This window comes from Sparus aurata, chromosome 18, assembly GCF_900880675.1.
Source record: "Sparus aurata chromosome 18, fSpaAur1.1, whole genome shotgun sequence".
In the NCBI taxonomy this organism is placed as follows: Eukaryota; Metazoa; Chordata; class Actinopteri; order Spariformes; family Sparidae; genus Sparus; species Sparus aurata.
This window is the reverse complement of record NC_044204.1, coordinates 27,333,859-27,358,016: the sequence shown is the minus strand read 5'-3', so window position 1 is coordinate 27,358,016 and position 24,158 is coordinate 27,333,859. Positions and strand designations below refer to the sequence as shown.

The following is a 24,158-nucleotide window of genomic DNA, read 5'->3' as shown; positions in this document are numbered from 1 at the left end:
GAGACTCTTAAAGTTGGAGTGAGGGCCGCGTCTTTACATATCTGCCGGCTTACTTCCACAAGCTTTTTTCTCAGACAAAGAAAAACAGCTTTCATCATCCGTTAAGATGAATGAGACAGGAGGGAGTGTGGAGGGGGGGGGGGGGGTTCTTCTCCACACCTCGAGTGTGCACGGCCGACGGATTCATCTGCATTTTATCTCAGCCTGGTCTTACAAATATGCGTGCGCTGTCAACAATGGAATCCTGCTGCTGTCATCCCTCGCAAAAAAAAAAAAGCAAGCTCTGCCGAGACGGCTGTCCCTTGTCGTCCTGGAAATTATGCCTCCTACCTGTCCTTTCAACCGCGTCCTGCCAGAAATTAGGGAGGCCGCAGCGTTACGCGGGCTCTCAGGAAAGAGATACAGGGGGAAAGACGAGGGAGAAGGACTTCACGCTGCTTTCCATTTTTAAAGCTTTTGATCTCCATAGCACCTCTCCCTTTTTCGCTAAATCAAATTAGGTCAGTACACAGCAATACGCTATCGCTACTTTTTTGCCAGTAGTGGGGGAAAAAAAGGGGCGCGCGGGGGGGGAGAGGCTCTCCGACACTCGCCAAGCTGCTTTTGGAGAGCAAAACTATGACTTCAAAGTGTGGAGCAGTAACTGAATGTGTCATTGTGAGAGGAGAAACGGAAAAAGGAAACGGAGAGGGAATAGAGCGACCTGCGTCTTGCATCCAGACAAGTGTGTGTGTGTGTGTGTGTGTGTGTGTGTGTGTGTATGTACAGTGTGTGTGTGTGTGTCTGTTTCTGTCTCACTCAGATGCAGACAGACGCAGACAGATGAGAAGGGAAAGGCAAAAACAAAGTATCCTGGAAATGGAAGAGGGTCTGTCTTTGATGATGCAACACAGAGTTAATGTTGACTGTGTGTGTGTGTGTGTGCGTGTGTGTGCGTGCATGAGTTTATAAGTTCATGTACTCTGGAGAGACAGACTGTGTGTGTGAGTGTGTGTGTGTGAGCAGCTGCACATCAATAAAAACACATCACGCTCACCTGCCTCTCTCCCTCCCTCTCCCTCCCTCTCCGTGCCTCTACATAACTTTCATAAGTGTATTGTTGTCGGACCAGCTTCCTGCGATGGCCGAAGCCTCATTAACTTTTCACGTCGCGCTGATCGAAAAAGCCTGAACCCGCCGGTCCTCTGAAAGATGCCCCGGCGAGATGCAGAGAAAGGGAGGTTTTTTAACCGCAACTCCGGGCCGTCCTCACGCCCACTGCGACACTGCTTCTCACCTGCGATAATCATATTGATACTTCACCACAGGCCTGTGCTCATGAATACACATGAAAGACAGATGAAGCTGTCAGCTGCAGTCAGCAGGTAGAGGCCAGTGTGGTTAACATGCAGGCCTCCTACGAAAATGTACAAATTGGCAAAAAGTGGTTGAAGTCGTGAGGGGGTGGGAGCAGGGGTACTTTTATTAGTGCGGACCGTTACAGTGGATTTGCTTGAGCTGAGCGACGCAGGAAAACTGATGTGTATGGAACTAGTGAGGCTATTTGGCTTCCAGACCTTGCTGGATCTCACAGGGTAAAAGTCATCCCGGGCCACGAGGGGCGGCTGAAGAGAAACACAACGGTCCTGGAGCCGAAAGCGGTGCCGTGGATGGAGGGTGGGAGGATTTTCAAAGGCAGGCGCCGATGTTGATGCAGTTACGTTTTGACAGGCTCAACATATCCTCTTGAAGCTGGGGGTTGGTAAGACCACATAAAATCATTCCAATCAGAGCCAGTCCTCCAAAACACATGGACACACACCGCCAGACAACACGGACACCGACTGCCTAGTTGGGAGATGTGTTAGCGGTTAACGTTCGCTCTCTTGGCTTTTTCAGACTATAAAATGGATAAACTGTTAAAAGTAAGAATTCTGTAATAAAATGTCTAATAACAGCAAGACTGTTCTTATATAAGTTGTTGCGTTGTATACTTACGTTACGCCAAATAGTTCCTACAGCATTCAAACGCAAGTTAGCGGCGCCTTTCAATACCTCGCCGCCACTACTTCAGTGAAAAGGAGTCGGCTAATTAGACTAAATTTAAAGTGAATAACACTTTAAAACATTACCTCATTGGGTAAGGATTATGTGACACATTACTTCCTGGCTATTTGTTTTGAATGTATGTTCCTTAATACCATTGAAATGGAAAGGCGTACGCCGAGAAGGAACCCTTACACTGAATGCATATCAGCAGAAAGTGACGTCGGCTTCAAGGCTGTGGTTATATCCTGGTGTTGTGTTATTGATGAAACGATCAGGGTTAAGCACTCAATAAACGAGGATGTACAGTATATAAAGACAGCGTTTACATCAGCGTTAAAGGAATGACCTCAAGAGAGTGTGAATCAAACGCTGAGGGCTCAAATGGAAATCCTACGCCGTTTCATTTCCACATCAACTCATCAGCAGCTACACTCATGTTTTAATTTCTCCCTTGTTCTATTGATCCCTGACAATTTCTGCTGATCTATATTTCTTGCTCTTCAGCGCGGGAGGCGACATCACATAAAACAAAATACTGACGATGAAAGCGTGCGTCTGAGCGCGAGTGTAAATGAAGAGGACGGAGGGTTGGCCACCAATTACACGTGATTAGAAAGACAAACATATTTACGGAGGAGTGGATGCGCAGCGCGAAGTGTTGGTCGGCGGATAAACAAATGAGTCACCGACGCCAGACACTTGTAACTTGACGAGGGCCACAGGTAGCGGCTACACGCTTTACAGTGCAAACATCACTCACTTTCAGCTTCTCGACACTGCCTGCATTTCTCCACGGCCTTTGGTTTCACTCGCTGATTCTATTTTCTGCCGCCGTGCACGGATGGATCCTGCGGAGACAGGACCGCACAAGCCCTCTCCGCCTCCTCAAGGGAAGGCCGCGGCTGAGGATGAGGCCAGGCGAGAGCGAAAGAGAGAGACGGAGAGAGAGAGAGAGAGAGAGACAGAGCGACGGGATGGCGCTCAAGTGGGAGCGTTTAGCCACTTGGAAAGTTAGAGAAAAATGCTACGGTTAAGAAAAAAAAAACTCAAGTGGCGCGGCGGGCCAAATGGGTTTCTCTCTTTCTCGGTTTCTCCCGCGAATCTCGGAGGACTCTGTGGCAGCAGACCGCTGAATATGTGAGTCGCTCAGTTTATCACAGCTGAAATGCATCCCGATGTTTCAAATGGCCGGGGCACTCGAGATGGAGAAATGTCAGGCTATACAGACGGGAGGAGATGAGATGATGAAAGGATCAAAGCGAGGAGGGAAAGCGGCGAAGAGGCACAGGTGTGTGTGTGCACGCGCCTGGACGTGCACGATCATGTACATTAATCCACCTCGTATCATCGGCAAGTGGTGATTTCTTTACCTCGATGTAACCATTATCCACTCTGACGTTCACCTGTTCTCTCCTCCTCCTCCTCCTCCACAGTGCTCCCTCGTTCCCTTCATTTATGTAGCTACAGATAAACAGCCGCGATGCTGATTAGCTCATGGCGGCCAGATGTTTGGTGGATGTGTAAATCCCGTCCAGGTATGTCGGGATGCTGAATGAGATGGAATTTTGTGTGAAAAACACCTGTGACTACTGAGGCCATTGAAATGTACAGTTACATAACTTCATTCGTGCAGCTGTTGAATGAAGTCTTTCTATTCAGTCTATATCTATATACTGCATTCTAAGACATGAACACTTAGAACTGTATACAGTTGTAAGCATTCTGTAGAGTTGTTGTTTTAAGTTATATGCACTCATGAACACGACAATAATCATAATACCACTTGACTTCTAAGGTCATGTAGCAAAACTCATGATTGCTGGTCGCTCACTGTTTGAGCAAGAATATAAACATCCTCATAGCTGTAATACTTTATAATCACTGAGCTATAATCAGTATCATTATGTGGTTATAAGTCACCCTAAGCAGCCATTGGGTGTTTTTAAGAAAGTGAGGTGTTCGATGCAAGAGGAGCACAACACCCTAAAATGTCAAACGTATGTCTTCTTCTATAACATACCGTATAATGAGCGTATTACTCCTTTAGTTTACTCCATTGTACTAATGTTATTAATGCATTATAAAGTCTGTGTCACATTGAATATTCATGAGTGCTTATAACTGTGATTAAACAGCACTATAGCTGCATTAAAGCGCATTAAGTATGTTCACACTGCCTTGCAGAGCATTTTAGACGAGGCCTCATAGAAAATCTGACCTACAATCTTAAATATTAATGCAGAATATATCTCTTTTAGAATGTGCGAGTGTCTTCTAAATGTGGTTACAATTACGGGAAAACAAATATGGCTCGTTCAAGTGTGCAAAACTAGATATGCTGCAATGGCAAAACCCTACGGTGGGTGGAGGGTTTGACTTTAAGCAACGACTTCAGGATGAATCCTGAAGCCTCCTGTTCTGGAGTTACGAGCCAAAGCATTAAAAGCAGCATCGACGGCCAAACGATGGTGATATTTGATCCAATCTGGCTTAAACTGCGAATCAGATGCTCATAAATTTGCACTGGATAAAAAAATAATAACTTTTACCAAAAATAATATAGTCTTGGTCTCTATGGGAGATTTGTAAAGAGGCCAGCCTGTGATTTCGTATTCTCCTCTTCTTGTTCCTGCATCTTTCACACTACTTATACAAATCCAGACACTAAATAGTGAATCTTCTCAAAGCACTCCCTCATGATATGTACTGTACGTCCTATTTTTATAACAAGTAGTCCTGATAACTCGGCTCTCTTTCTCTAAAAATACAAGCAGGGAGGACAACAAAAAAACTAAAGCTGGACAAAAAAAAAAAAATCTAGGTTATGCAACAAAGTCCGATTAAATATTGAACATATGAAAATAAGACTGAGCAATACAAAAAGTATTGCGGTGCTCCAGTTTATTTCCTCTTTGTTACTGCAGAGAGGTCAGTGCTTGAGGTGTGTTTCTTTTTTATTTCTTTCGGGCTGGTGCATGAGTGTGTGTTTGTGCAGATATGTATCTCTACAGTGGCCGGGGAATTCTTATTATGGCGAGTGCTACTAATAAAACTGCCCTCTGCAACTTTCCATCCTGCTCGTGTTTATAAACGGTATCGGTGTGCATTTGTGAGTCAAGAGAATCCGGTTGTGCCCACGCATCACAAATACAGGATGCTGGTCAATGCTTCAATGTTAAATAACAGCGGCACAAGTAAGGAAGAGTCATTAAGAAGGAAGTTGACTCAGCAATGTTTTTTATACAACAATATCTTACAGAAGTCAGCTAACGACAGCCACCGTGAGCTAGTGATCATTCCAGACAGCCCGTATAATAGGACGACTACGTACGCAGCTTATTACCACCCATATTTATGTTTCTTGTTAGGCGGTGACCTTTCCCCGGCTGTACTACTTATCACGGCTGCAAAAGTAGAAGTGAGAAAAAGTAGCATTAAGACGGAAAGTGTGTATCGGGTGGAGGTCAGGGACGGATGACCGGGTTCAACTAGCACAGAAGTTTTACTCAGGAGTCCGCTGTCCATGTCCAACTGTAATCCCAGAAGTCAACAGCGAGCTCTATAAACTAACAACGGTAGTTAAGTCACGTCACATGCATAACCTAAGGTAAGTTATTTGCGTAACAAAGGTACATCTTTAAAGTTCCAGCGGTAACGTATCGATTTCAGTCCAAACCACAGTGCTTTCCTAAACCTAACCAATTAGTTTTAGTGCCTGAACTTAACAAAGAAGATTTGTTGCCTAAACCGAACCAAAGTGCAACCATAAGGTCTGTATGCCCGTCACTTGTACACTGCAATGACCGTGTTGTGTTGGGAGTGGCATTAATAATGTTTCGACCCATTCAGTCATATTGATGTGAGGGTGTTTGTGTCTGACCACATCAAACTGTAGCAGCAAAATCCCTGAGTATCCTTTAATGGAGAGAGAGTGTGTTTTATTGCCTACGATCCGTAGTCTCTCTTAAAAAGCTCTTTAAGTATGACAACGTTCGATATAAACACTCAAAGTGATTAAAACGCGAATGGCGCCAGAGAGGTGCATTGATCTCTCGTCTTTGAAGTTACCATGCAGGTAGTGTTCCACTAATGATGACGGCATGAGGGCTGACATCAGCGGCCTTGAAGAGTGCAGTTTGACTCTTAATAAAATCTGCGTTACTCAGCTGGGATTCTTTCTGAAGGCTCTAAATAGCCAGTTTGATACACACATCATGTGAGGAATTGCTTCCTTTGTGCTCCTTTTAAAACACATCAAATACATCCCACCTCGTTTACCAAATGCAAATTTGAGGGCATTTAAACACAGGTCAGCAAAGTATTTGGTACATCTTGGCCAAAGCTCATTTTAAATAAGCCTGGATTGCCCCTGGCTGTTGCCAATTGTGGAAACATGAACTTCCTTCAAGGCACAAGTAATGTTTGTGAGCTTCAGCACTGATCCCATTTATTTTTGTATTACCATACCTGTGTATATGTGTGTGTGTGTGTCTGACTCACTGATGAAATTTGTCTGGCCGGTGTAGATGGTGTACTGCAGCTCGTAGGAGGTGACACTGAACTCGTCCTCTGATGTCCAGTGGACAGTGATGGTGTCATGGGAGGCGGTGCACAGCTCGTCTCTTATGGATGGCGGATTTGGAGCTACATTTGGAGGAAACAACGACATGATCCATCGCGGACAAAAGTTATAAATTGAGGTTATTATAAAGTAAAAAAAAAAACAATGGTGCAAAGGAGAAGGAACGACAAATACACACTCTTACCTGTTAGGTAATCTAGTCCTTCCAGGATCTTCTTCTCTCGGGAAAAGTCCAGGGCAAAGTTGTCGAACGCCTCATTGAGATTGACGTCAGGGATGAGTACCTGGGAGGAGGCCGTCGCCATGGCAACCCTTTTAGAGCAAGAAGTCGGGACATGGAGGAGCGAGAAAAAAAAGGAAATGTCAGGGGAACGGCAAAAAGGTGAGGGAGCAGAGGAGGGCCGAGACGCCACACGAGGTGAAGGCAGGAAAACAAGGAGGAGGAGCAGGAGAAGACGACAGGTGATGAAGAGGTCAACAAAATGTGAGGAGAGGTGGTAGACAGTCGTAGATTGTGTGAATGAAAAAGAAAGCCGAGAGAGAGAGAGAAAAAGAAAATATAAAGTAACAAAATCTAACAAAAAAAATATAATACAGCATAGCATCCAATAGTGTCTGCAACCTGCCCGGTCACTGACACTGACACACACAGACACACTGACTCAATAGTCTGTACAGCCTGGTGGAAACTTGTGCCCACTTCTGCTTTGAGCATCAGTGAGCTGTCTGTGGCAGGAGCCAGGCTAAACTACCACAGCGCTGGCAGGGTTACAGAGCCGAGCACAGACCCGGCACTAGACTTTTGTTCCTCGGCGAAGAGACACAGTCGCTCAATAAAGCAACCGGGCCAAGTGCTGGAAAACGGCAGCTTAAAAGGTGCTACCCGAGGTGCATATTTTGCACTGACCTTTGTATACAAGAGGAAAAAGGTGGGAGGAAGGGGTTGTAGATATTACAGCAGCATGCAGGTGAAAAGAGAAACTGCAAAGCTGGCGCTTCAAATGATTTTCGACAGAGGCCTGAAATTGATCGCAGGAGCTGCAGAGGTTTGATATAATGCTAATTTCACCAGCAGAGATACTCTAAGATGGAACTTTGTAGCCTGAAAAAAACGTTGATAGAAGGAAAGTTATTGTAGAGCAGGGAGTTTAGGATTCATATAAACACGTTTGTATCACTGCATGACGTTTAACACGACTGTTTGTACAAGAAAGAAAGACAGATAAAAGCTGTAATCACATCGAAGATATTTTTTTTGTGTTTAGCCAAAAATATCAGCCCCCCCGCCAACAACATAATGCGCCTTTTTAAAGTCAGAATTGTAACACAAAAACAAAACTGAATTATTTTATTTATTTTTATTCTCACAGTGGGCCTGGTCCTTTATTGTTTCGAAGTAGTCTGTTGGTGTGCATATGTACAGCTCTCCTATCACTTATGTACAGCATTAAAACCGCAATATTATTTCCCAACAAACACAAATGAAAGCAAGGCATTTTTGTTTTCTTCCTCCGCTGCATATGGAGATGTGCGTGTCTCCATGCGCTGCCATCACCCACCTCTCTGCTACATTTCGGGCGGTCTGGAGGAAGCGAGCGTGGTCGTTCTCCTTCAGGCTCTGCTCGGCTTGTGTGATGAGGGCGCTGGAGCGCTCCAAACACTGGCGACAGTTTGCAATCTGCTGAGCCAACTTGCGCAGCTTCATCACCTGGAAGACACACAAATACAGAACATGTTGTTATGTAGCGACACGCTGATTTATATTCACCCGCCCGCTCTGAGCCTTGAAGGAACACTGTTCTGTTGGCTAGACGCTTCGAATTTTTGTCTTTAGTAATGAGAAAACAGACGAGAATACAAACCGCCATTTTTTTTTTTCTTCTTATATGCATGAATTCTCAGCCACACACTTGTTCCACCACTTCCAAAACTCAGACGAAAGTAGTTCTCTGGTGTTATTGATCTTTTATGCTCATCTCCTGTGGCTGAAAATAGCTTTGCTCATGGCAAACTCAAGCTCCCTCCCTCCACTGCACAAATTTGGTGGAAAGAAAGGGCCTCAGAGCTCAATACACCTCAAAAATGCATCTGAAATATGGCTGAATGATTTCACTGTGAGGTCTCCATCACTGACAGCCACTGTTCGACAAATATGTTCAACACTTGCAGGAAATCTAATTGAGCTTTGCTGCCAAATTGCTGTAAAACAGCCGGCACTGGTCGGGCTCCCTGAGAGGATTCCTGCTAGGTGGAACCAACAAGTTGCCACATGGCAGGCTATTGATAAAGCTGAAGTTTAATAACTGAGAGGAGCAACAACACTATAACAACTACAAACCCCCAGCGGGAAACTTGGATAGACATCGAATGCCTTGGACGCTGATCGGATATTATTTTGTCAGAGGAATCTTTGAGTTTTGTGTAATTAATAGAACTTGTACGAACAGTGCAGAGGACATTAACACATTTTATTAGTAGAACTGCTGGACAAGATGCATTAGAATCTCATTCTACAATGAGCTCAAGCAAAAAATGAAACCCTTGTTCTGATAAATACCGGCTTTTCTATCACACTCGGCAATAAAGTTGACCACACTGACCTCATGGACATGTTGCGTAACAGAAGGGCAGAGGTGAACAGAATAATGCGTCGTTATCTCGATTTAACGACAGTCAGGGCAAGGGGCTCAGCATGCCGCTCCGTCATACACGAGTACGTGTCTGTGTTTGTCTCCTGAGAAAATGGCCCGACCACATTGCTGCAGCCTTGGAAACACATCCCCATCTATCCCCATACTCACCAACCTCACCGATTCTCCAGTCAGACGCCTGTTTTTCTTTCCCCTCTACTGGTTTCCCCAAATTTATGACACTTATCCTCCCTTTAAGTTATCATTACCTGTTTTTGGCACCGTGCACTGATCTACTGTTGCTCCTCCTCCTCACTGATTGAAGGACACACAGGGAAATGGAGAGGAGAAATATTTAAACAAATTTCAGACGCCCTGGGGAGAAGAATTCACGTTTCTTTCTTTTAAAGGAAAGGAGCGGTAAAATCTGCCACTTCGATTTTATTTTCAACCTCAGGAGACTGACGAACACAGTGGCAGTAGCCTGCACAGATAAAAGGGCAGGGGCATAAAAAAAAGTTAAACAAAAGTGAAAATAAAATGATTTACAATAGTTAGCGCTCGAGGGTGAATTACTCTGCAATGTTTTCTGAGAATTAAAGGTCAAATAAAAATTATTTTACAAGAAATGATGTTACAATTGACTTATTATTGCGTCGGGCTATTTTCAATCTTTAAATGTCACCAGAAAACCCAGCAAGAAAAGAACGGTCCACAAAAGAACATCATAAATTGCTTCATTTGAATCCTATAGAAGCTTTGTGTGTGAACCAAGAGGCAGGTCAGCCGGCCAGATCAGAGTTCAAACTCTTTCAGACGCAAACACACACAGACAAGTTCTGCAATCGAGTTTGTTTTGACTGTAATTTGTGAGTGGGTGTGCTGTAATACAATTTCCGACTGACCATAAAGAGGCCATTCTGTGCTAATTCCAAATTAAAGTAATCCATTTATCTTCATTACGGCTCGCATCCTGATCCCTCAAATGAACTTAGTTTTGATGAAATCCTCCGCAGGAAGTTACGCGGGCTGCTTGAGAGGCAGCGGCGAGACTGCCAGCGAAAGGTGAGCCGTGGAATAAAAACAACAACCGCCTTGGTACACCGCGCATCTCGGCGATGATGATGATTTAAATGTAACCTCGCTGAACTTTTGAAATGGCAAACGGCGACGTAAAGCCGCTTCTTCGTTCTATAAACGGCACACTTCCAGTTGCGGCGAACGACTCGGGACTCAAAACACAGAGACATTACAAATGACGAGTGCCCCTTAAAGGATTAATCATATGTATTTCCAGCAACATATTTTTTTGCTTGCAGGGCTTGCATTATGCAGATACGAATTAAGAAAGCGGGTGGCAACCGGTTCAGAGCTCGTCATCAAAAGCTCTTAAAGAATCAAAACAGTATTTTGCTCTCTCCACTGCCGGAGGGGGGGACTGCTCCTGCTTTTATAAAAATGCCTCTAAGCTGGCGACTTAATTGTGTTTGCAGTTGACGTATTAGCCGCTCCGCCACCACAGTCCACTGTAATCTGCTGTCGCTATAAATGACATTTGAGCAGGTTGTTGACCGCGCGTAGAGGACAAGCGAGACGGGTTTAATGGATGGGTTATTATTTGGCAACATACGCCGCAAACAACAATTTTAGAGATGATTACTCCTTCCCTCTCGCGGAATAATGGACAATATGGCAGAGTCAGTGTGTGCGGGCGTGAGCGCATGCAAGCGTCTCACCTCGTGCAAAAGAACTGCCTCTTCTAAAGCTGAAATATTATAGTCTATTTAATCCTGGCTTAAATATAGTAATTCTAGCCTGTCAGCTGTGGTGTGCTTCTCAGTGCTGTTTGAGGTCACGAAGCTGAGGCCGGATTAATCACTTTAAATATTAGATTTTAAGGTTGTTAATTAAAAACTCTGTATTAGACCGAATGCTCCTAATGAATGATGAATTTACAGAATAATATTTCTGAACGGCTGCGAGGATATTTTAATTTTTTTTAATAAATGTAATTGTCGGTTAAGTTGTCCTGTGCTCAATGAATATATTTTGTGCCATCATCCATGTAAGTGCACAATAAAAGCCTCTTATTTGCACTCTCAAGTTTCGCAGCTAAACCTCGAACTGTGCGGTAGTGTGACAAGTCTGACTCAGCCTTCTCTCATAATCCTGGGAGAGCACCGGAAGTGTCAGGAAATGTAGCCATGTACAGTTTCGGTTACCTCTATGAAACACAGTTTGGTAATAAGTCTGTCATATCTTAGCCTGAAAACTAGTCACTGTAAGGAGCTAACTTCTGTCAGATGATCAGTCGCTAATTAAGGTAGCTGGTTAGCTTTTTTTCCTTCTTCAATTTAGCCACAAGAACGTGCTCGAACATTTTGGAAACATGCTTGTTCACTTTCTTGACTTGCAGGAAAAAGATCGGCAACACTTCAAAACATGGGAGTGTCGCTGATAAACCGTCAGACATTGTTTTTTGTGCCGTAGGCTACGAAAATCGAGGTGTAAAAATGCCACTTGTGGATGGCCAAGAAATATGAACTTACCACCACGTTAAACAGCAAAATGTGATTTTCACGCTTTGGTTTCTTTACGGACTAAACAAATAAGATGTACATTGTTAATAAGCTTTGCTATTCCATAGGTACTGTTTTTTACCTAACAAAAAAAAACAGGGTTGCTGTTTCCCACTGTCGCTAGTCTTCATGCTAACCATAAGCTAACCAGCAACCAGTTGCTGACACCAGCTGCACGGACATGATAGTGGTATCATCATCATCAATCAACTTATTTAAAGCCGCACTATGTAGTTTTTGGGAAGAAATTTTGTACCTAAACAAAGTAAATAAACTCTCTTTTTCATGACTAAATAAACAACCTGTGAATGTCCCCCAAGGGGGATCAATAAAGGAACATCTTATCTTATCTTGTCTTAACAAACTGACCTTAAAGGAGGACACAATTATCACACTGTTTTACTTTGAAACTAGGAAGGTGGCAGGGTCCGCCAAATAAAAACAAACAGTGTTCTAGGGACCTTATTTTCCTCTAAGAACAGCTTATTTTTTCCGTTTGAAATGACACATTGCCCCTTTAACTCTCAGCGACAGAGCAAACACACACGTTTCCCAAAATGTCAAACAATTACTTTAAATAATTTGGGGAAAAAATGTTTAAAAGAAACTGTGAGCAAAACTTAGAGTGAACAGCATGCTTGTGTTTCAACTTTATGTACTTTGTATACCCGACCATCCACCATAAGACGTTTCTGGCCGCTAAAAGATGTCATGCGAGCAACTTCTGCTATTCCTTCTGAGAGACAGCAGCCATTATTGCCAAAGCCATTAAAAAAACACATGCTAACAGCTTGTTTTATGCGTGCCTAACGCTGTTGTTTCTGGCGAAAACCAGGCACAGACTTGTAAACCAAAGGTAAGAATGACATATTGGCTGTTTTTTTAAAAAAAAATCAAGTGACTCCAACCGATTAGAGCTGTTAATCCTTAATGCTCAAAAAAGAGTTAAGAGTTAAGAGGGGGAGAGAGGGAAGACAAGCAGCCATACGATAAAGAACACCCTCTTGCACACACCAGAACATGTGGGAATAGTGTGTGTTTGTTTGGGCAGGGAGAGATTAGCCATGACTGCAGAGTCTCCTCAGAGAGAGACAGAGCTCATTAAGAGGAGGAGAGAGAGAGAGAGAGAGAGAGAGGGGGAGAGAGAGAAAGAGAGAGAGAGAGAGAGAGGGGGAGAGATTGGGAGCACCTTGCGCAGCTCTGCTTCAGCACGATCACGCCTGCATAATCCTGTTATTCTGTTGCAGAGTCACCTCTGAGCATGTTTCCTCTCCTACACTGTCCTTAACTAGAAAAACCACAGCATGAACTGTTTGTAGAAATATTCCTCGAACGACCTCCGTTTACCTGACCCTTCACGGTCTCCCCTCCTCCCCTCCTCACTCAGGCAAACATCCACTTTAACACACCTATGATTATTTGAATTACCCAAGGTGCATTTCATTAATCTTCCTCGACCCGTGAGCAGCCTCATATGTTAACACGTCACCTGCAGGCTGACATCAATCAATCGCTCCTCTGGTCTTTTGTGTGTTCTTCCTCCGGTAACCTCCGTCTGCTGCATTTTTACTCCTCCTGCCTCTGCTAGACAGACTTTTTACAGACCCAGACTCTCAGGAGAACAAGCCGTGCTCTTTGTCTGCAATCACTGCGGACACACGCACACACACACACACACGCACACACACACACACACATGCCTACTTCAGACCTTGTGTTTAGCGTTTGGGAAATCTTTCATCTCTTGACAAAGCTCTTTTGCCGCCTCGGAGGATTTTCCACAAGTACTTAAAATTTCGCGACTGGTAGTGTGAGATTCTGAGTTTTGCCTTCTTCTCAAAACCCTCGGATCTCACCGAGAGACATACACATGGGCAAGTGTCCACACACACACAAACAAACACACACACTGACACACACACAAACAAACACACACACCCTCGCATTTTTCTTTGTAAAGACCTCACAAGTAAAAATGTCCTCACAAGAAAGGTGGGATTTCATGGGTTGGTCCACACAAGCATAGCAATACAAACACACGCACGCACGCACACACACACACACACACACACACACACACACACACACACACACACACACACACACGTCTGTACAATAGAAATGGCAGTTAGAAAAGAGTCTCTGCTGCCATCACAGATTCTTTCCACACACATTCAGGTCAGCTGCCTGCATGTGGGAGACCGTTTCTGCTCTCTCTCTTTTTCCTCACTTGACATTTTCCATTTCCATGTGTGTTTTAGTAAACAAGCGAGCGACTGCAGCTGCAGCCTCATATAAAACAACACCGGCGACTTTATTCTGTCCGTGGCATAGCTGCTCTCGTATTCATCCTCTTGTCTGAACTGCTGTTTCTCTGGACAGTGACCCGGAGCTGAGATTTATTTGAGATGTCTTTGGCCATTTGGATTCTGTAAATGGCACTGAGGCACAACTGAACTGATGCATCGAGAAATAAACAATGCAAGGTCAATCCCACAAACTCCACATCTGTCTGTTATAAACCCATAACTGCATTAATCAATACTTCTCATGTGGACACTGAATCAAACGTGTAATGTACAATAGTTCAGATGATTTTACCTCACCCTCATTGTTGTGTTGTTTGGTTCAGCAGCAAAAGCTGACAGACCCACTGAACACGACCTACCCACAGGCTTTGTCTGGTGAAGACAGCTAGGCGGACACCCGTCTTCACCTAGGTTGTAAACAACTCGCAAGCTTTAAGTACATAGTGTATCTAAGTTCCCAATGTCCGATTTCCCAGATTTTTTTATGTTCTTCTCAGGGTCTAAGTACCGGAAGTCTTTTATTTCCATGGTCCTTTATTCCCAGGTTCTTATCCCCAATGCCTCTGGATCCGCAGTAATATTCTGTTAACACCCAATAACCATAACCCTAAGGAAGCAGTAGGCAATGACCTTTTGTTGACTCCATGACCTAAATCCTTTCAATAAGTGCCCTCAAGTATAAACCTATTTTATTGAAAGACATGTGGCCCTTGCTGGGGAACAGAAAACCCTTTGACAGTTCCCACAAAAGTCCATATCAGAGCTGGGGAACATCTTTTCAGGTTTCCCATTGTGAGCTATAAAGAAATAAAGGTCTTGGGAACAAATGATCCCTTGTCATCCTTCTGTTATTTGTCATAGAAATCTTGAAAACCACACATAACCAAAAGAATGACCCTTGCATTGTTCTCTGTAGTCGGTGAAGACCAAATCAGAGCTAAAAGGTCAGTAAATGAATTGATCTTCACTCATTGGGTGACTCCAACTGGGTGATGACGTTGCTCTTCATGCCCTTTAATGGGTTTAAAATCAGTCAATGTAAGACAAACTTGCTAAAACTATTCATCTTCATCGCTCCAACTGAATATAAATGTTCTGATATTCAAACTTGTCTTGAACTAGATCAGGGACGGATATATTATAAAGGGTATTCTTTACCTTGGACTCTTTGATCTTCACAGCGATGACCTGTTTTCTCTGGCGGATGATCTCCACCAGCTCATCACACTCCTCCACCAGTTTGGCTTCATGCATGGCTGTGTTCACCTGGAAAAAACGGAAGCAGGTACATGTGAACATTACTGTTCTGGGTCAGGCCAAAATAAACTTGCTTACACAGATTTAATACGTGTTTGCTTGTAGGGAGCTTTCTGAAAAGTCTGGATTGACAGCCCTGATGAATCACGTTATCACTTACTCATGGAGCACGTCATTTTGTTTTTTCCATTTCGTTATGCATTCTGCACACAAGGAAACCAACAAAAATGCGCGCTTGGATTAGAGTTAACTCGTGGCGAACTATGATAAGTGATCATGAGCTCTTTAATTATGTCACTGGAAAGAAAAGATGGATCCAGTGGGAAATAAAACACAGATTAGATACAGCGATAGAGCCACAGTCACCCATTTACTGCGGATATTTGGTGATAAGAAAAAGGGAGCAAAAAAATGTAAGTCGTCGGACTTTCATTGCTCTTACACAGAATGTTCTGTGTCTTGCTGGAGGAAAAAGTCTATCGCAGCTCATAAAAACGGGTACATTGCCACTGGATTTACACCACCTCTTATTCTTGTGTGTAACAGTAATATCTTCTCGTTCAGAGAAAAGCTATAATATGCTGAGAAAAGTTCCACCGTTTTCCTAAAACATGCTTATTTCACTCATTATGAACAGGAGATGGGTTGAGGGTTGCTGGAAATCTCCAGCCCTTAATTAAAAAAAAAAAAAGCATCGACACTCATTAATTCAGCGACAGAATTTGCTTACACCAAGCCAATTTAATAGATTCTGTGATTATTTTAGGAGTAAAAGTTGCCAAGGCAACTCATCATCAGTTCAACATCTCAGGCCAACACTAAATGAACAGCCAATTTTCAAACTCGCGTGGGTGGATGGGTGTTACTCAGACACTAAGGGTGTTTGCTGAATTGGAACGCTGAACCACTACCAACAGTTTGCCAGCTGTAAACTACAATTACAATTACACCTACGGCGAAGGCCTGGAGTTTAAATGAAAAAGGTTTGCGGCACTCTGGGGCCGACGGTGAGTTGGCTGGGAGTCCTATCTCAACAGGTCTGCGAACACAAACATCCGAGCATCGCTGTGAACAAGGCAGAGATCCTCACTTCACTGGCTGCGCAGGGAGAAGTCTTATCACTGCTCCAAAGAGATGTTGCTGCGCTCTGATGTAAGGATGTATAAAAAAAGTTCCTGTGCACCATCCGAGATAAAGTTGCCACAAAGTTATACATACACATAGTTATACACTGTGAGTGCGGCTCCGCTACAGTAATGACAGGAGCCACCACTGTTTTTGTCTGCGGGAGCCGAATCATACCAAATCAAAGAAATTACAGATTTACTCCAGAATATACTCAAACCCAGCACGACGCCTGCGGGAAGCTTTCACTCAGACTGGCAACTTCAGAACAATCCAGAGAAAAGCCCCACTGGATGTGGAGGGATTCCACCAACACACATCAAATGGAGGCTTCCCGTCGAGGCCGGCCTTTAAGACCAACAAACAACCACACTTCAACAGCTTCACTTGATGCTGGAGCGTTTGCTCTTCGTGTTTTCTGCAGCGCGCTGACTGTAGCAAGAGAACTGCTGAGCCCAGAATACAAGACCCTACTTGCTGCTCTGACTGACCCCGACGTGTCTCACGTGTGTGAGTGATGCAAATATTACACACAAATCAAATAGCACATCAGCCTCGTCATGATGAATTCATAAAACGTCTTTAAGCACACAGACAAACACCTGTATTGACTTTTGAGATGGTAAATGAAGAGTGAACAAGGCTAAATGGAAATGGAAGGCTAAATTCCTGTAAAGTTCATGATAATAACGGGATAAAGGGATTATAAAGGGAGTCAATTTCATTGCCACTTGTCAATTGTTAAATATTGACGATTGATTTTCTCCTTGATTTTCTCTTACGAGTTTTTGCTTATGTTATCAAAACCATATGACTATTCTACTGCAGCCCAAAGAGGCTAAAACACATCCGGTGATCTGTTTTTTTAAAGCGGATAATCTTTCTGAGGTCCTTTCGTATTTTTCATCTCTTAGACAGTAAGAAAGTAGAAGAAAGTAAATTATAAAACCATTATTGCAAGGTTTTCAAAAATAGTCTACATTTTATGGTGCTTTGTTCGCTAATATAATAAAATAATACGACTGATCTAGTTTTTACACTTTTGTGTTTATGCCCCAAGTCTAACATACTGCGTGATTTAGCTCCCCGACCTCTGAAACTATTTATTCTAACGGCTCAAAACAAGACGAATGTAATGATATTCAATATTATATTAAAAACAGCAGCCCGACTGCAGTGTTGTGTGCATCGACACGCTGTCGGAAACAAGAGGGAGCAAGAAATAACTGGGGCGATAAGTATCCATAATGTCTAGAATGAGTATTGAAATAGTGTCAAGTAGTCAGTATCAGTACTTATTGATATTTGAATACTGTTGAAGACACTAGTTCTAATCAATGTTCGATAATGGAGCAATAATTAGAGTTTACTATTATTATTATTATTATTATTGTTATTGTTATTATTATTATTATTGTTGTTATTATATCAATTATCAATTATATTATGTGCACTGTATACACATCTAGGAACAACAGATGAAACTTAACACTGTGCTTTATGTGGTGCAATACATTTATTTGACATTTCACACACTCTCACTGTTTTAAATAAATCAATAATGAAAGAATAAACAAAAATCATCTTCCAGATTCTTTTTTTTTCTGTTCGCTTCATAGATGAAAACAAAAACTTCAGGAACTTCGAAAGATTTTCCTGGCAAAACTTTTTTTTTTAAAACCTCTTCTTTATTTATGAACACAGGACAGAAAACAATTTAGGTCGGACTCGTTTGCCAAAACTGTTTCTTCCGCTCGCCTCTTGAAGCTTCCATAAAGTATGAACAACACTGTTTTATCTTCCACCGGATCTTAACAGAATTCTTCGGCCTTTCAGCAGGCTATCTGAAATGTTTTACCACTTTGGGATTTCGTCCTTATACTTCCAAACCAATAAAAAATAAGGTCCTTTAATAATCTTCAGAAGATTGTAGAGCATCCTCACCCTGATTACAGTATGAAACTATAAACCAGCAGAGAGATTTATCTCCCTTTGATTACTTCCCGATCCATAACTTTTATGGGGGGGGGGGGTTGTGACTTTCTGTCGTGCCGCAGACTATCAAACTACTTACACCAAACATCCAAGTTCCACTCATCACTCCACAAAGCTCATTACAACGCGCAGATCCACTTAAGCCTCATTATTCACGCACACACACACACACACACACACACACAGACACACACATGCGCAGACACGCACATTAATTCTGCAAAGAGCCATCTCATGACTGCAGGTTAGCAATTAAGCAGGATGAATGCAGCCGCCCAGCGACCGCCGTGAATTACAACTGCAACTTGGCAGCTCAGATGTACGGAAACAATCTTCATCTCCATCCTCCTCCTCCTCCTCCTCCTCTTGCACCTCACTCAAAAATCCCCCCAAAAAACCTCCTCTTCCTCACGCTTCTCCGCCAGCACCTGACATTAATATCCACTCCCTGCTACGCAAACACCGTCACCTGCTGAGCATCTCCCTATTCATCAGGCTCCTCTGCAGGTGCGCCGAAATCACAGCGCCAACCTCCGTGTTAAAAGTATAGGTCTATTATTGGAATATGAGAAGAACAACTACAGCGAGATTGAAATACTTTTAGTGTCAGAGACTCTCCAGCTGCTCCTGCTTAGGAAAAAAAAAAAAAAGCAGATGGACAGAAGGAGAAAATCCACAGTATCGCTAATTTAAAGACGCCAGAAAACTTTAATATAGAATAAAAGTCAAGAACAATATTATGCAAACTAATTAGGATTATATAATGCCATGCTGCTGACATTTAAGAGCACCCTATTCAGCGGCCTCCACTCATTATCTCATCAGGCCAAATAAAATGGCGTAAAATAAATTGAATATCACAAGCACACGGCGGCATCGGCAGCCGTAATAACACTCGATTAGGTAAGAAGATGAAATGCAGACCTAATTAGCAACTGAATGGTAATGAATAAGCCTATCTAGACCATTACGATGGGAACGTTGCCCACACAGTGCGATCTGACCGCAGAATCGTGAAATCTAAAATAGTCGTCCAGGACAAAACCTGAAATCTGGAGGAATAACTTCCACCTGTGGTTCTCTCACTGGAGGGCTACCGTGAGCACATAAGCCCCCGAACATCATTAGGTTGGGAAAAGCTCCCGCGTTATGTCGAGATGAAATCTATTCACCCATATTTCTATACTGGGGAAATGAGCTCTGCATCACTTACATGCCAGAATGAAATAAAAGTGGGCGACGCCATTTTTAAATGACAGAGAATCACCATTCACCACCCACACTGTTTCAGCAAATAATGATGGCGCCGACGTGTGTGTGTGTGTGTGTGGCGAAGCAGAGTGTCAGTCAATCAGGTGCTGTCAATCACACTGAGGGTGAGCTGAACTCAGGACCAGAAGTAAAGTCTTGAATTGCCCTGATGTTGTTGTTCAACATCATAATTCAATTTCTCACTATGTCGGGATTCTGAAAAAAGAATCTGTTGTCTACAGATAAATGGCCTGAGCTGTCTGTGTGTGTTTGCGTGTGAGTGTTAATGATGATGCAATGCTCACTCAGTCTTGATAATGCATTGTGTGTGTGTGTGTGTGTGTGTGTGTACAGCTGCAGCACCACAACAACCCCGGCAAACGCTGATAAATGAACCCTGACGTGACAAATCCCTATTTATTTTCTTAAACTGCGGATGTTGTGTTTACAGCTTTGTTCAAACTCACACAACTTTATTTAAAGTATCAACCAATGTATGTATAATATAATGTCATTTACAAGACGTTTTTACTTAAAGTTGACACAGTGATGAACAAGTATGAAAAGCCTTGAGTTTGAATAGTGCATTCAGTGTATGCATCATACGAAACATACTGTAGGCCCATGGAAGTGATACAGACTATATATGCAATACTTGTGTACAGTTTGATATTTTATTATAAGGTTGTAGAGAACGATGAGGAGATGAGTTCAAGCGGTTTAGTTATGTTCCCCAAAAACACCATCATAATATTTCACAGTTTTACCAAAATCAGACATCTGTCGTTCGAGGTCTCAGCTTTTAAAACAGCCGCGAAATTGTTGTGACAATTCAACATTTTGCATTCGTACAAATCAGACATGCGACTCAAGTCTCCAGCATGTCCCAAGTCATTTTTTGTTTGGCAACTCACTCCAGTGAAAGGTTTTTAATCAAGGCCGTGTTTGCAGAACATCTCCGTTATAAACAGATTCAGGCTCTTAGGCTGCATATTTGTGCAGATTTTGTGTTCCTGTCAGCTATTTGCTTACCATTGAAACAGATTAAATACTTTTAAGTGAAAAAAAAGGAAAAACACAGCCAGGCTGCAACATCAAACCTTGTTATTCATCCAGTCAAGGACACTAAGGTCAACACTGACACAGCTCCACTTTCTAAAGATTTTTTTTTTTTTTTTTTTTATTAAACTGCATAAAATGAACACAGACAAGTTATTTGAGTCATTAAATCTAAGGTCAAGTCTGGAATCAAATTGCAAGTCATCAAAACAGTTTCTTCCAAGTCACAAGTCCAAGTCACGATGACTGGTAATTAAAAGTAGTCTCTCTCACACACACACACAGACTCCAGGTTGTCGACCTCTGGGGTTTAAATTGCAGACAACTGAACGATATATGGCTCCCAAAGTGATCCACTCCAGCCTCAGTGGCTTCCATTCAAAGTTTGCGAGGAGCGATCCAGGTTCACAACAACTGTTAACCTCTCGCTGACACTGAAACCCTCCCATCTTAAATCAATTCTGTGCTCATTCCACTCCGATCAGCCCCTGCTGCCTCCTGTCCCGCTCTACTTTTCTCCTCTTCTTTTCTATTCTACCGCCGTCCGCCTGGTCCCCATTCTGTCTGCTCCTCACTGACCCCCCCTCCCTCCTTCCTCTTTCTCTTAGACATGATCTTCCAAAACAGATGCAAGGACGCAGTCTGACAGCTTTATCTCTGATGCTGTCCACAGATTCTGGGATCGTTCCCAGAGATGTATGACACCTGGGCAGACCCTGGATAAGAAACAGGGAAGAACGACTTTATGGATGCAACGGGGTAAAAGAAAACGCAACAACACGACTCATATGATGGATGTTGTGTTGGAAAGAGGTGATAATTTGAAACTCTCGGTGGTAATGAATTTGAAGACTTGCTTTTTAAGCTGGAAAAAACCTTTGAAGATTTATCAATGAGCTTCCTTGGGAGGCCGTTGAAGAGGTTACCGGGGAGCTTATTGTGACAGTATCATGACAACTCACACACTGGAGGCACTTTCAAGGTGTTAGATAAGTGGGCGAAACAAAATGAATAGTTTTAGTATTCACTGGAGAAGCCTGAATCTACGAGAGCAGGATTCACCAACCTAGAGGAGAGAGAGTGATATGGAGGGCAACCTGGTTTTTGTTTGAAAAAGAAAAGCAAAGCAAAGTTTAAAATGCTAAAACGGGTTGGGTACCACCAGATAAAGTATATGTGTGGGAAACACGGTTTTAAGATGATTTGCGAGTGACTCACATGCTTACTGTGGACCACCATAAAGTCAAAATTTGCACTTAATTTGTTAAACAGATCAGCATCTACTTGATACACTGGCACAAACTTTCGCACACTCACAGTTCCCCTAAGACGAGATGTCTTCAGACATCATCAGTCTGAATTTCAGTCCGTACGGTACTTTGGCAGTTTATATATATAATTAAACAAACATGGTGAACATGGTAACAATCATACAGGATAATCTTTGCATGTGAGCATCTGGCTTAAAGCACAGCTGCCTCACTGAGCCGCTGGTGTTGGTGTTTTCTGTTCCTTGACACATTATCGGCCCTTCTGCTAAAATTTTGTAAATATAAAAGAATGGACAGATGGAAGGAGTGACACTCACATAAAAAACCTCGTACAGAGACGAAGGCAACAGTTTCATCTAATTACATGCCATTATCCCCCTGTATCGACGTCCTCATCTTCCCCTGAAAGTGGAACCGCAAACGGCTTTAGAATCACGGCAAAGACAAACAAAACAGAGGGACTGTTCGATCTCACTGATGCTGCAGTAGAAAGGTAAAGAGAGGAGAGATGAGACCTGATAACAAGGATTAGGCAGCATTACAGCCATCTCCTCGCAGCTGATTCATATTCTGCACACAGTGGGGATCAGCCTCACTGTACATAAACCTAGACAGGTCCTGGCTAATGACTTAAAGCTCATTGTTTAACCAGCAGACACACATGTCTGAAGATTTAAAACCCACTGGGCTTCTGTCTGATCCGATTCTTCCCTTTTTCCGTCAGTCCTGACGCGCACACGCACCCACACCCACACCCACAAACTTAACAGTAATATAGTGTCCTCCCACCTGACAACACAATTCCAGGGGTTTGGGAAAAAAAAAAAACTTGCTGCCGCTTTGACTCCATCCTCACACAATACTTACTCCACATTAGCTCTCTCTAGACGATGTGTTCCCCACCGTCAGGCGCGGTGCGAGAGTCAGGCAACCTACGCCTTATTAGGGAGTGCCCTCATTAAAAAAGCAGCCGGCGAACATGCCTTGTCACTACACAATCTTCATTTCAGGAGGGTTAGCTGAACCAACTGAGTGAGCACAAACACAGAGCGTGCGATAACGTGGGACCAGAGCGAGAGGGAAAAGACAGAAAATCTGATCGACTGTCAAGCTGCAAGATGAATTCAGACGTGGGCGGTGGTTAGACGCAAAATCAAGAACTTCACAACCCTAACATAGTTCCGAGTCTCGAGTGCACAGGCGTCTACGGGGATGTTATGTAAGTATGAAAGAGGAGGCTCATGGGAATCTGCTCAAAACTTGAACAATAGCAGCAAAAAAACAAGAGTGTGCATCCTTTGAGATGTCCATTTGAACCACAGTGGGGAAACATTATGCTGCTTCAAAATGAGGGCTTGCATGAATTTGGGACACATTTTAAAAGTTTTACAAGCAATGAGGAAACACTGTTGAGAGAGAGGAAAGAAAGAAAGAAAGTGAAAGAAAGATTTTGCAGTGGGGGGATCAGTTGTCTACATGATCACTCATTGGCTGTTGTAGGCTCTAGGGCGGGCATAAAAGGTCATATCTGAAGATAAAGGCACAAAGAGCATCCTCAGCTTTTGCTTTGGCTTTGCATTTAGTTTCAGTTGCCATTGTATCAGCATCTGCTCAATACCAAAGCAGCTTTTGGGCAAAGTTTCTCCTCTCTTCTCCGCAGGCGACTCATATCCCGCCACGCATGGGTAACAGCGACGCTCCACAACAATCACTCCCAACGTTCAAGCATCACGCCGCTCACTCGACATTTTCAAGAATGCCGAAGACGACTCTGAATGGCATTAAGCACGGCAAAATATTGTGTCACGAAAGAAACACCCTACACATCGTCGAGTCATCTTTTCTTTTTTTTTGAAGACTGAGGAGAAGGTAACTCCCCAAAGAGAAACCCCGGGAGAACGGGGCCGCGACGCTGCTGAGAGCTGATTCACGCTGATTCACGCTGCGTCTGATCAGCTGTGTCTTTGGCACCGATACAATATGATGCAAACAAGTAGGGGAGGAATCCAGGTCATGCTCACAAAACCCTTCAGAGATTTCTTACTTTGCACAAACGTCTCTCGCCTCCACCA

General features: G+C 43.2%; 1 protein-coding gene across 5 annotated transcripts in view; it reads right to left on the bottom strand.

Annotated features, from left to right (window-relative positions):
* The window catches only part of mid2 (midline 2), a 170,461-nt gene that overhangs the window by 26,655 nt on the left and 119,648 nt on the right, over positions 1-24,158 (bottom strand). For all 5 annotated transcript variants that reach the window (XM_030396530.1, XM_030396531.1, XM_030396529.1 and 2 more), the window contains 4 exons: positions 15,287-15,394; positions 8,170-8,318; positions 6,795-6,922; positions 6,529-6,672 (listed from right to left, as the gene is read on the bottom strand). In XM_030396530.1, coding sequence (XP_030252390.1) covers positions 6,529-6,672; positions 6,795-6,922; positions 8,170-8,318; positions 15,287-15,394 — 529 coding nt within the window. The remainder of the gene's footprint in view (positions 1-6,528; positions 6,673-6,794; positions 6,923-8,169; positions 8,319-15,286; positions 15,395-24,158) is intronic.